The 12,261-nt window shown below is 42.1% G+C and overlaps 1 protein-coding gene across 1 annotated transcript in view; it reads right to left on the reverse strand.

The window, feature by feature from the left end:
• Positions 1 to 10,042: 10,042 nt before the first annotated feature.
• The window catches only part of cep78 (centrosomal protein 78), a 28,269-nt gene continuing 26,050 nt past the window's right edge, over positions 10,043 to 12,261 (reverse strand). Inside the window, exons 14-16 of the mRNA XM_055918988.1 lie at positions 11,510 to 11,679; positions 11,137 to 11,263; positions 10,043 to 10,927 (exon numbers count right to left, since the gene is read on the reverse strand). Of these exons, the coding sequence (XP_055774963.1) occupies positions 10,379 to 10,927; positions 11,137 to 11,263; positions 11,510 to 11,679 (846 nt within the window). The 3' untranslated portion in view covers positions 10,043 to 10,378. The remainder of the gene's footprint in view (positions 10,928 to 11,136; positions 11,264 to 11,509; positions 11,680 to 12,261) is intronic.

The raw sequence follows: 12,261 nt of genomic DNA on the forward strand, positions 1-12,261 counted from the left end.
TCTTTGGTGAAGAGGATTCAGGGGAGTCTGCCATACCATCCCCTCCATCAGATGAGAGAGCATGCAACAACCATCATCCAGAGAAGAGAGGACATGGAAGTCTAAAGATGGTAATATAGACTGGACACCGTCACCACAACAAAGTCAAGGTGACTGTCAGCTTCCAATGTAATCAAAATTGTTCCAGGGCCTACACGATTTGCTCTGCCACCCTCGACAAGACAGTAAAACCAGCACCACTTGTGTAGAATGCAATAAATACACCTGCAGACAGAACACAGGTACATTGTGTTCAACATGTGGAGAGAAAGACTGAAGGGATCATTTTGACCAATAGGGTCAAATCACACCTAAGTGTTACTGTTACTGGGAAATACAAGAAAAATGTCTACTTGGGGAAATAGAAAATGCTTGTTTGTGAGAAGGAAATATGTTTAACAAATGGGTCTTAAATATTGAGTTTTTGAAATCAAATGTTGTATTTCTTCTTTCTGAAAGGTCTGACAAAACAAAATAAAGTTTGGGCTGTTTTTACTTTATTATTTGACTGTCATGAATGTGTTTAAACTGTGCGGGTCAATCTGTACCATACCAAAATGGACATACTTATTTTTCAGCAAAGCACAAGGGTTAATAGAAAATGACTCAAGTAAAAGTGAAAGTAACCCAGTAAAATACTACTTGAGTTAAAGTCTAAAAGTATTTGGTTTTAAATGTTATTAGGTACAGTGGTGGAAAAAGTACTCAATTGTCATATGAGTAGAAGTAAATGCTATTTATAAAATTCCTTATATTAAGCAAACTAGATGGCAAAAAGTTATTGCTTTTTTAAAGTTATGTACAGACAACAGTACATTCCAACACTCAGACATTATTTACAAACACGGTATTTGTGTTTAGTGAGTCTGCCATATTGGAGGCAGTAGTGATGGCAATGTCTTATATTGATAGGTGCATGAATTTACCCATTTTGCTGTCCTCCCTGAGCATTCCAACTATAACCTTAAGGTGTCAGGGAAAATGTATGGGAGTAAAAAGTTATTTTTTTCTTTAGGAATGTAGTGGAGTAAAAATTAAATATGTCAAAAATATAAATAGTAAAGTACAGATAGGTTTTATGTATCAGTTTACAATATCAAGGTCACATTCCCCTTGTCAGACGTTACTCTACTCGACAAACTGGATGCAGTCTATCACAGTGCAATCCGTTTTGTCACCAAAGCCCCATACACTACCCACCATTGCGACCTGTACACTCGTTGGTTGGCACTCGCTTCATACTCGTCGCCAAACCCACTGGATACAGGTTATCTACAAGTCTCTGCTAGGTAAAGCCCCGCCTTATCTCAGCTCACTGGTCACCATAGCAGCACCCACTCGTAGCACGCGCTCCAGCAGGTATATCTCACTGGTCACCCCCAAAGCCAATTCCTCCTTTGGTCGTCTTTCCTTCCAGTTCTCTGCTGCCAATGACTGGAACGAACTGCAAAAATCTCTGAAGCTGGAAACACTTATCTCCCTCACTAGCTTTAAGCACCAGCTGTCAGAGCAGCTCACAGATTACTGCACCTGTACATAGCCCATCTACACTGCTCAAAAAAATAAAGGGAACACTTAAACAACACAATGTAACTCCAAGTCTATCACACTTCTGTGAAATCAAACTGTCCACTTAGGAAGCAACAATGATTGACAATAAATTTCACATGCTGTTGTGCAAATGGAATAGACAACAGGTGGAAATTATAGGCAATTACCAAGACACCCCCAATAAAGGAGTGGTTCCACAGACCACTTCTCAGTTCCTATGCTTCCTGGCTGATGTTTTGGTCACTTTTGAATGCTGGCGGTGCTCTCACTCTAGTGGTAGCATGAGACGGAGTCTACAACCCACACAAGTGGCTCAGGTAGTGCAGCTCATCCAGGATGGCACATCAATGCGAGCTGTGGCAAGAAGGTTTGCTGTGTCTGTCAGCGTAGTGTCCAGAGCATGGAGGCGCTACCAGGAGACAGGCCAGTACATCAGGAGACGTGGAGGAGGCCGTAGGAGGGCAACAACCCAGCAGCAGGACCGCTACCTCCGCCTTTGTGCAAGGAGGAGCAGGTGGAGCACTGCCAGAGCCCTGCAAAATGACCTCCAGCAGGCCACAAATGTGCATGTGTCTGCTCAAACGGTCAGAAACAGACTCCATGAGGGTGGTATGAGGGTCCGACATCCACAGGTGGGGGTTGTGCTTACAGCCCAACACCGTGCAGGACGTTTGGCATTTGCCAGAGAACATCAAGATTGGCAAATTCGCCACTGGCGCCCTGTGCTCTTCACAGATGAAAGAAGGTTCACACTGAGCACATGTGACAGACGTGACAGAGTCTGGAGACGCCGTGGAGAACGTTCTGCTGCCTGCAACATCCTCCAGCATGACCGGTTTGGCGGTGGGTCAGTCATGGTGTGCGGTGGCATTTCTTTGGGGGGCCGCACAGCCCTCCATGTGCTCGCCAGAGGTAGCCTGACTGCCATTAGGTACCGAGATGAGATCCTCAGACCCCTTGTGAGACCATATGCTGGTGCGGTTGGCCCTGGGTTCCTCCTAATGCAAGACAATGCTAGACCTCATGTGGCTGGATTGTGTCAGCAGTTCCTGCAAGAGGAAGGCATTGATGCTATGGACTGGCCCGCCCGTTCCCCAGACCTGAATCCAATTGAGCACATCTGGGACATCATGTCTCGCTCCATCCACCAACGCCACGTTGCACCACAGACTGTCCAGGAGTTGGCGGATGCTTTAGTCCAGGTCTGGGAGGAGATCCCTCAGGAGACCATCCGCTACCTCATCAGGAGCATGCCCAGGCATTGTAGAGAGGTCATACAGGCACGTGGAGGCCACACACACTACTGAGCCTCATTTTGACTTGTTTTAAGGACATTACATCAAAGTTGGATCAGCCTGTAGTGTGGTTTTCCACTTTAATTTTGAGTGTGACTCCAAATCCAGACCTCCATGGGTTGATAAATTTGATTTCCATTGATCATTTGTGTGTGATTTTGTTGTCAGCACATTCAACTATGTAAAGAAAAAAGTCTTTAATAAGAATATTTCATTCATTCAGATCTAGGATGTGTTATTTTAGTGTTCCCTTTTTTTTTTGAGCAGTGTATTATTTAGCCCAAACAACTACCTCTTCTGTATTTATTTATTTTGCTCCTTTGCACCCCATTATTTCTATTTCTACTTTGCACATTCTTCCACTGCAAATCTACCATTCCAGTGTTTTACTTGCTATATTGTATTTACCTCGCCACCATGGCCTTTTTTTGCCTTTACCTCCCTTATCTCACCTCATTTGCTCACATTGTATATCGACTTATTTTTCTACTGTATTATTGACTGTATGTTTTGTTTATTCCATGTGTAACTCTGTGTTGTTGTATGTGTCGAATTGCTATGCTTTATCTTGGCCAGGTCGCAGTTGCAAATGAGAACTTGTTCTCAACTAGCCTACCTGGTTAAATAAAGGTGAAATTAAAAAATTAAAAATAAATAGGGCGGCGGACAACATGTGGCTTAATTGATATGTAAAATACCTATTCAGGTTAAAGATCTGGCATGCAACAAGACCCAAATGTTATTTAAATCTGGTGCCCGACTGAACAGTCAATGACTTTGCGTTTAACCCTTGATTGATGCATGCAACGTCTGAGCTGGATGCGCGACTCCAGACTGCCTTATGAGCTGAATCAAACCAACCGAGCCTAGGTGTGCTCCGCTGGCCTGGTTAAGCATCCGCCATGGAACTGTGCTGGAAAGGGCAATGTGAAAAGTAAATGTTCGGGCGGCACCTTAGGGTGAAAAGGGTACAGGGGAGCACAAATAACTACCAGGTAGAAATAAAAACCATAAGACAGTGGGCTTGTTTGAGTTGTAAGGCTAAAACAACAGACTGCAGAAAAAAGTCGATGAATATAGTCGGGAGAGGTGCCTCTGCGACAACCGAAAGTCAGACACTGAAGTGGTTTTTCAACAGCAAGGCTCAGATCAACATTGCAGTGTTGCCATTGTTAGGATTTATGTTTATGCACTATAGGCTGTTAGCATATTGATTGAAGGTGAATGATGTTTTGTTGCACACACACACACAATACAGAGGGGGGTAGGTGTGTAAAAACTGACCACCACAGGCCATAAAAGCTGTGGACAGTCTGGAGAGGGGAGGGGTGCATCTCTCTAGACCAACCAAGAGTTTAGAATACTGGACAATACCATATTAGGAACTGTTTCAGTGAATGGTCGAGGGGGACACAAGATGGAGCTGCTCTACCCAACAACCAGATGTGGAGAAGGAAAACGCCAAGGGGCTTGGACAAGTTTGGGGGCCCACAAAGGAGGAGCAAGAGTATGAACCATGCTAAACCTCTACTATGATAGGCCAACTGGACAAGTTGAGAATAAACTTGTCATAGTATAAAACTACTATTTTGAGTACATTCCACAGTTCTCTGATCTACCCTGCGCGGAGATCCAGTGAACCCGTATATACGAAAATTGCATTTACCGTTTGAGTTTAATTAAAATACTTAAAATATATTCGGTGACTATGAATCACATTTTGTCCTGATGCCAGATATGAACTGACGCAAATCTCTTTCACCATTGTTTATTCAAGTTTTTCTTTATAAAGTTTGTTGAAATAAACATGTTTCCTCCAACCCCCATATTACACACAAACTGAAATAATGTGTGTTTACATTGTACAATCAACTGAGAGTGAGAGCCTCATATAACATTCATTTGTATATATGAGCTCGATATATAATGACGAGATGCTCATGTCTCCGCCCTAACAATGAGTTGTCCCAAAGACGGGAAAGCAGGCAACAAGCGTACGTCCAAAACAAGCCCATAAAAACACAAATGGCTTTATTTTGGACAGATATTGGCAACGATGTTGGTTCCTGGTTCAGTCATGTCTTTGGTCACATTCGCGCGGTCAAACAAAAACACCCTAATGATTGGTTGATAATAGAGCCTCCCACAATCAGTGATGCGAATTGAGCAATTTTGTTGCTATATTTAGCAACTTTTTTTTTTAACAGCATCTAGCAACACATTTAGCTACTTTTTAAAATGTATTTGAACTTTTAGCAACTTTTGAAAAGTGACTCAAACGCTAAAATGCATTTTCCCTCTAAATGACACAACCGATTTTCTCTGTCACACACTCAGTCAAAAGTGCATTGGGAGTGACGTCAGCAGCAGGCGCTCAGCTCATGCACAGGCAGCAGCAGGCCAACAGCAATTTCAGTAAATTGCAAATCATTGTTGGCTGACTAGGGAAGTGAAGATAGTTGGTCACAAATGTTTGATCTTCAACAGAACTCACAACATCAATCAACATGTCTCAATCAAAATTGTACAACCAGAAGTACAGAAAAGAGTGGGAGTCTGTACCTGCATTTAAAGGGTGGCTGAAGCCAGTAATTGGGGAGGATTGACAGGCATACTGTGCTACTGCAAATCAGATATGCTTGCAAAAATGTATGACATCAAAAAACATTGTGCTACAGCAAACCATATAAATAAATCAAAACCGTACAACCCCACAACGCAGTCTACATTACCACAGTTGGTTAAGAAAGTGGATTACTGCAAAAGCGCAGAAGTTACTATGGCAATGGCCATTCCGCAGCATTGTTCGCTGCTAGCATGCAACCATTTAGCCTGTTTGGGCTGCAGGGGCAGTATTGAGTAGCCGGATAAAAGGTGCCCATTTCAAACGGCCTCGTACTCAATTCTTGCTCGTACAATATGCATATTATTATTACTATTGGATAGAAAACACTCTCTAGTTTCTAAAACCGTTTGAATTATATCTGTGAGTAAAACAGAACTCATTTTGCAGCAAACTTCCTGACAGGAAGTGGAAAATCTGAAATCGATGCTCTGTTCTAGGGCCTGCCTATAAATGTCCTTGATATATATCAGTATACATGCACTTCATACGTCTTCCACTAGATGTCGACAGGCAGTGAGAGAAGAAATGGAGTGTATAACTTGATCTGGGGTCGAATAAAAGCTCTTTGTATGACGTGTCAACAGTTTCCTTGTTTTTTGGAGAGTGCGTGAAGGGACCTGGTTTTGCCTTCTGTACAGCTGTCGTTATAGACGACTAATATCTCCGGCTTTGATTTTATTTGATACATGTGACAATATCATCGTAAAGTATGTTTTTTCAATATAGTTTATTAGATTATTTAAATTTTTTCGGGACGTTAGGCGTGTTGCGTTGTGTGCCTTTGTTCAGGAAGGAGAGCTTCGCGCCACTTTGCTAGCTTTCCGTGCTAATTGACTGGAGAAGAGGACATTCTAAAACCAAACAGCGATTGTTCTGGACAAAGGACCCCTTGTACAACATTCTGATGGAAGATCATCAAAAGTAGGACCCATTTTATGATGTTATTTCATATATCTGTCGAACATGTGAAATAGTCGTTTGCGCCCAGGTTTTGGGCACGCTCTCGCCATAACGTAAACTGCATATCGTAATGAAGTTATTTTTAGAATTCTAACACGGCGATTGCATTAAGAACTAGTGTATCTATCATTTCCTATACAACATGTATTTTTTAGTTATGTTTATGAATAGTTATTTGGTCAGAATATGTGAGTGTCAGAAAAATATCCGGACGTTGTAGGAAAAAGATGCTACGTTAGCACAATGTATAACCACTGATTTCAGCTCTAAATATGCACATTTTCGAACAAAACATAAGTGTATGTATAACCTGATGTTATAGGACTGTCATCTGATGAAGCTTATCAAGGTTAGTCAAAAATTATTTATCTTTTGCTGGTTTGTTACGATCGCTAACTTTTGCTGCTGGGGAATGGCTTGTGTTTCTGGCTATTGTGGAAAGCTAATATAATGCTATATTGTGTTTTCGCTGTAAAACACTTAAGAAATCGGAAATATTGGCTGGAATCACAAGATGCCTGTCTTTAATTTGCTGTACACCATGTATTTTTCAGAAATGTTTTATGATGAGTATTTAGGTATTTGACGTTGGTGTCTGTAATTACTCTGGCTGCTTCGGTGCCATTTCTGACGGTAGCTGTGATGGTAGCTGCAATGTAAAAAGGATTTATAGCTCAAATATGCAAATTTTTCGAACAAAACATAGATTTATTGAATAACATGTTATTAGACTGTCATCTGATGAAGTTGTTTCTTGGTTAGTTTGGTTGGTTCTTGGTTAGTTAGGTTGGCTTTGTGCATGCTACCTGTGCTGTGAAAAATGTCTGTCCTTATTTGTATTTGGTGGTGAGCTAACATAAATATACGTGGTGTTTGCTGTAAAACATTTAAAAAATCGGACATGTTGGCTGGATTCACAAGATGTTTATCTTTCAAATGCTGTGTTGGACTTGTTAATGTGTGAAAGTTAAATATTTCAAAAATATATATTTTGAATTTCGCGCCCTGCACTTGAGCTGGCTGTTGTCATAAGTGTACCGACCTCGGGCTTGCAGCCAGAAGAAGTTTTAAGTATGGCTTGCAAAGCTGCCTTTTCAGATTCTGTGGCAGCAACAAACTTCCAAATGCACTACACCAAGTGCACAGAAATGATTAGGGTAGTACTGGCTCCTTATTTTCTCAAAAGGGTAACATCAGATGTGGGGGATGATAAGTTCAGTCTCCTTTTGGATGAGTCCACTGATCTCGAAATACCTGGGTGTGGTGTTTCGGTATTTCAGTGCTAAAAAAAGAACTGTTGTGTCCACATTTCTCGGGCTGTTTGAATTGGAGAGGGGCGATGCCAGATCAATAGTAAAGGCGGTAGAGTTTCTTGAGAAGTATAACCTTAAAAAAGAGAATCTTCAGAGTATTGGCACTGATAATGCGTCCGTGATGACTGGGGTGCACAACGGGGTGCACAAGATTTTAAAGGAAGAATGTGCATTGCCAAATTTGGTACTCATCCGCTGTGTGTGCTATTCTTTACAATTGGTTGTCAGTGCAGCATCCAAAGAAACCATCCCTAGGAGTGTTGAGTACTTAATCAGGGAAACCTACAACTGGTTTTCGATCTCCCCAAAACGGTGCGAGGCGTACAAAGCAGTGTATGCCACCATTAATTGTGGCCAGAAACCCCTGCAGATCACGACGTACAAGTTGCAGTGAAGTAATTTGAGGGAGAGCAAACAGATCCTGTCAAGCTTTTGGACAATCTGGTACACCTCTTAACATCAATTTGCAGCAGAGTAGTCAACCCTATGGCAAAAATCTATGTCCTGAAGGATGCTATTAATGGACATCTCAGTCCATCACCATACCTTGGGTACCTTTTAGAGAGCATGGTGTACCAATTCAGTCTTGCACCAGAGGACAAAAGGTCATTCGGAGACAGTGCATCAACTACATTGTTGCTTTAAGCAAGGAGCTGCAAGCAAGACTCCCAGACAACCTTGAAGCCTTGCGACACATGGCCTTATTCAGTGTTAAGGAAATGCTAAAGCACAATAAAGGCACCACTGAAATTATTAAAGTAGCTGAGCTACTAGGATACCAGCCCCAAACAATTGATAAAATTGTTTCCCAATGGAGAAACATCCATCTGTTTAGGTGGGACTCAACTGAAAATACAGTCAAGTTTTGGAGTGAAGTCAATAACTACACGGACTCTTCCGGGTCAAATCCATTTCAAGAACTGTGCAAAGCTGCACTCACTGCCCTCTCCTTGCCACACTCAAATGCGGAGGTTGAACGGCTGTTCAGCCAAATGAGTGTGGTCAAGTCAAAGTTAAGAAATAGTGTCACTGCACTCTCAACTCCATAATCCTGGTGTGGTATGGACTGAAGCTGGCTGGTGATACCTGTAACCAGCATAAACTACCAAGTGAAGTTCTGCAGCAGGTTGGCACCACAGCAGCATACAGCTTTAAGGCCACTCCATCCTCTTCTGCTGGTTCCAGCTCCGTGACGATGCAGTTGGACAGTGAAGATGAAGAGGATTTCCTTGCCAATCTATAATTCATCATATTTACAGTACGTATGCAAGGAGTGGACTTTCTGGAACTGGCGGAGACACACAGCTAATGGTGGCAGTGTGTACTGCAGTGTGTGCAAGAACAGTGGCAATATCTGGAGGAAACCATTGAGCAGCTAGCCAGCCAAGCAGCACAACAACCTGGAGAGAGATGCCTAGCGCACACATCATTATTTGAGTTAAGTTGCTTGTTCAAGAAGATAGCATATATACCTTGTTATTAGCTTGTACCTATAATTGTTGATCAGTTAGGTAGCATGTTAACTACCAATACACTGCTTAAAACTATAATTGTTCAGAATGTGTAGGTTTACTAGTTAAAAAGAAAATAAATAAAATGTAATTGTTCAATAATGTGTAATTGTTAATGTGTTGTGTTTAAAAAAATTATGTGATCATATAAAAAAAGTGTTGTGTATATTACTTTTACAAAAGAAAATATTATAATAAACAAACAAATCTAAACTAACAAATGTCAAATTATATTTTTCACTGAGATGGCCAGTCAATTTGAGTAACGTTATTGTATATTCTACGTAATGACGCAGTTTTGCATCATCACGCAATGACATCACAACGTCATTTAGCAACTTTTAGCAACAAATTGACCTGCCTCTAGCAACTTCCCCTGAAAATTAGTTGGCAACACTGCCCACAATGCATGCAATGGCTGCAGCATTACGTTGGTGAAGAACAACTTCAGAAACTTGCAGTCAAAACTAAATTACCCTTGATCACATGATTTATGTGAAGTTCATGCAGTCTGCAAGTCGTAAATATTTTATCCCCATAATGCAACACACTTTGAAAGGCAGTGACCAGCAATGGCCACAGACTTGACAAAAGTAATCTGCTCGAATGAGCCCATTGTTTTTGACCCCAGGAATAGCCCTGTAGAATGACCAAGACTGATTTTTCCCATAACTTTTCCTAGTGTAAACAAACAAATACATATGGTTGAACAGTGTAAGCAAAGTACTGCCCTACAATCAATGTATATCAACTTTTTTTAAACAAAGTTTATTGTAGAAAATATATACATATATTTACAAACAGTATAAAAAAGTCAGTTTTAAAAAAACAACTAAAAAGCCCCAAAAGCATTAATCTAACAAAAGGCTAAAATCACATTTAAGATTAGGCATCATTAGCACAATAACCTTTTAATAGTACTCCAATTTGGCACAAGAAAGGTAAACACAGATATAACATGAAAAAAGAAAGAAAACACTCAACAAGGGGCAGAGTTGTGGGTTCAGAACCCATCATCAGACTCGCCACCCATGCTCCCCAGAGAGCAGATCTGTTCCAGCCTCTCAAACTCTGAATAGAGTTTCACCTCTGAGCTCCTAACCCTACCCTGCCCCCTCCAGAAGCCTTTGACCCCAATGACCCAACAGATTCCAAACGCTCACTCATGTCACTCAGACTGGACCTTACAGAGCTGTTACTATGGAAGCTGTCGCTGTGGATGGAGCTGTAGGAGCAGTTGCTGTAATTAAAACTGTAACCATGTGAGCCTTTGCCGTTACTGTGGTGAGAGACATTACGACCACGGGAACCTTTGCCATAGGAACCGCTACCCTGAGAGTCATTGCTAAGGGAGCCTTTGGCATACGAGTCATTTCCATGGGAGCCGTTGCTATGGATACTGTTCTCAGTCCCTGACACCTGTCGTCCCTCCGGTTGTGGGGGCGAGGGATCCTTCTGCTGATTCTCTCCACCAGATTTCGCCACACAGGGCTCACTGGCTAACTCACTAGCAGGGACGGGGGGCACTTCCCGTGGGTCACCCTCTGGCGAGAACCCTCTGAGGGTGGCTGGAGCTCCAGGGGTGAATCCGTTGGGCTGGCACTCTGACGGAGCCCTGGAGCCGTCGCCTCCCTGGAAAGACAACCCAGAGAATGAGATTGAATAGGACCCAAGCTACTGACAGATATTCACCACCGACAGACTCAGAATCTACACTGCTTAACACTTGAATATCTACCAAAGAAACACCATCCCTGACGACAATCTTAGTACATACATACTGTACACCACCCACACCCAGACTGCACTGAGACTGTATTTACAGAAGGTGCCACATCAACCTTATCTCCCGTGTCCTGGTCCCCTGCCCCAACAAGAGGCTGTCCAACACTGGAGGACAGCTGGGGTCGCCCAAGTGGGCCAAAGTCGGACTGGTCAATCCCTGCCATGGAGGCCAACTGGCCCAGTCTGAGACACATAGCAGAGCATAGGGTATGAGTTAGAATACACATCATAAACACTGGAGAAGCAGGATAATCATTACACAACAAGTAACATCCCCTCACATCTATACCCTCCAGTCTGGAAGTAAGTCTCAATATTTGTCCCATTGAGGTGAAACTCCACACATTCGAAGAGAAACTGTCCATTTATTTTCTTACCAAGGAACTTTGTGAACCCACCAATATATTTTTTGCCAGTCACAAGGCTTACCCAGCATCCTTGAGCAGGTCCAGGAAGGCATGGAACTTGCCGAAGGAGCTCTCGATGCTGTCCAGAACTGCATCTTCCTCCAGAACACTGGAGGGGCCAGTAGCAGGAGCATGCAGTGCCTCCGACAGAGAGAAGTTGATACTGCGCAGCCGAGCGTTCTCCAACTCATACTGAACAGGCAGAGCAGTTGATCGACAAATAAAACACACACACGATAAGAATAAAAAAAGGGGCATAGGTTACATACAGTACCAGTCAAAAGTTGGGACACACCTACTCATTCAAGGGTCTCTATTTTTCATATTTTCTACATTGTAGAATAATAGTGAAGACATCACAACTATGAAATAACACATATGCAATCATGTAGTAACCAAGGCAAAGTAACCACCCTTTGCCTTGATGACAGCTTTGCACACTCTTGGCATTCTCTCAACCAGCTTCATGAGGAATGCTTTTCCAACAGTCTTGAAGGAGTTCCCAAATACACTACTGTTCAAAAGTTTGGGGTCACAAATGTCCTTTGTTTTCCAAAAAAACATACATGAAATGAGTTGCAAAATTAATAGGAAATATACTCAAAACGTTGACAAGGTTATATATAAATGATTTTTAATTGAAATAATAGTGTCCCTCAAACTTTGCTTTCGTCAAAGAATCCTCCATTTGCTGCAATTACAGCCTTGCAGACCTTTGGCATTCTAGTTGTCAATTTGTAAAGGTAATCTGAAGAGAATTCACCCCATGCTTCC

Source organism: Salvelinus fontinalis, chromosome 4, assembly GCF_029448725.1.
Source record: "Salvelinus fontinalis isolate EN_2023a chromosome 4, ASM2944872v1, whole genome shotgun sequence".
In the NCBI taxonomy this organism is placed as follows: Eukaryota; Metazoa; Chordata; class Actinopteri; order Salmoniformes; family Salmonidae; genus Salvelinus; species Salvelinus fontinalis.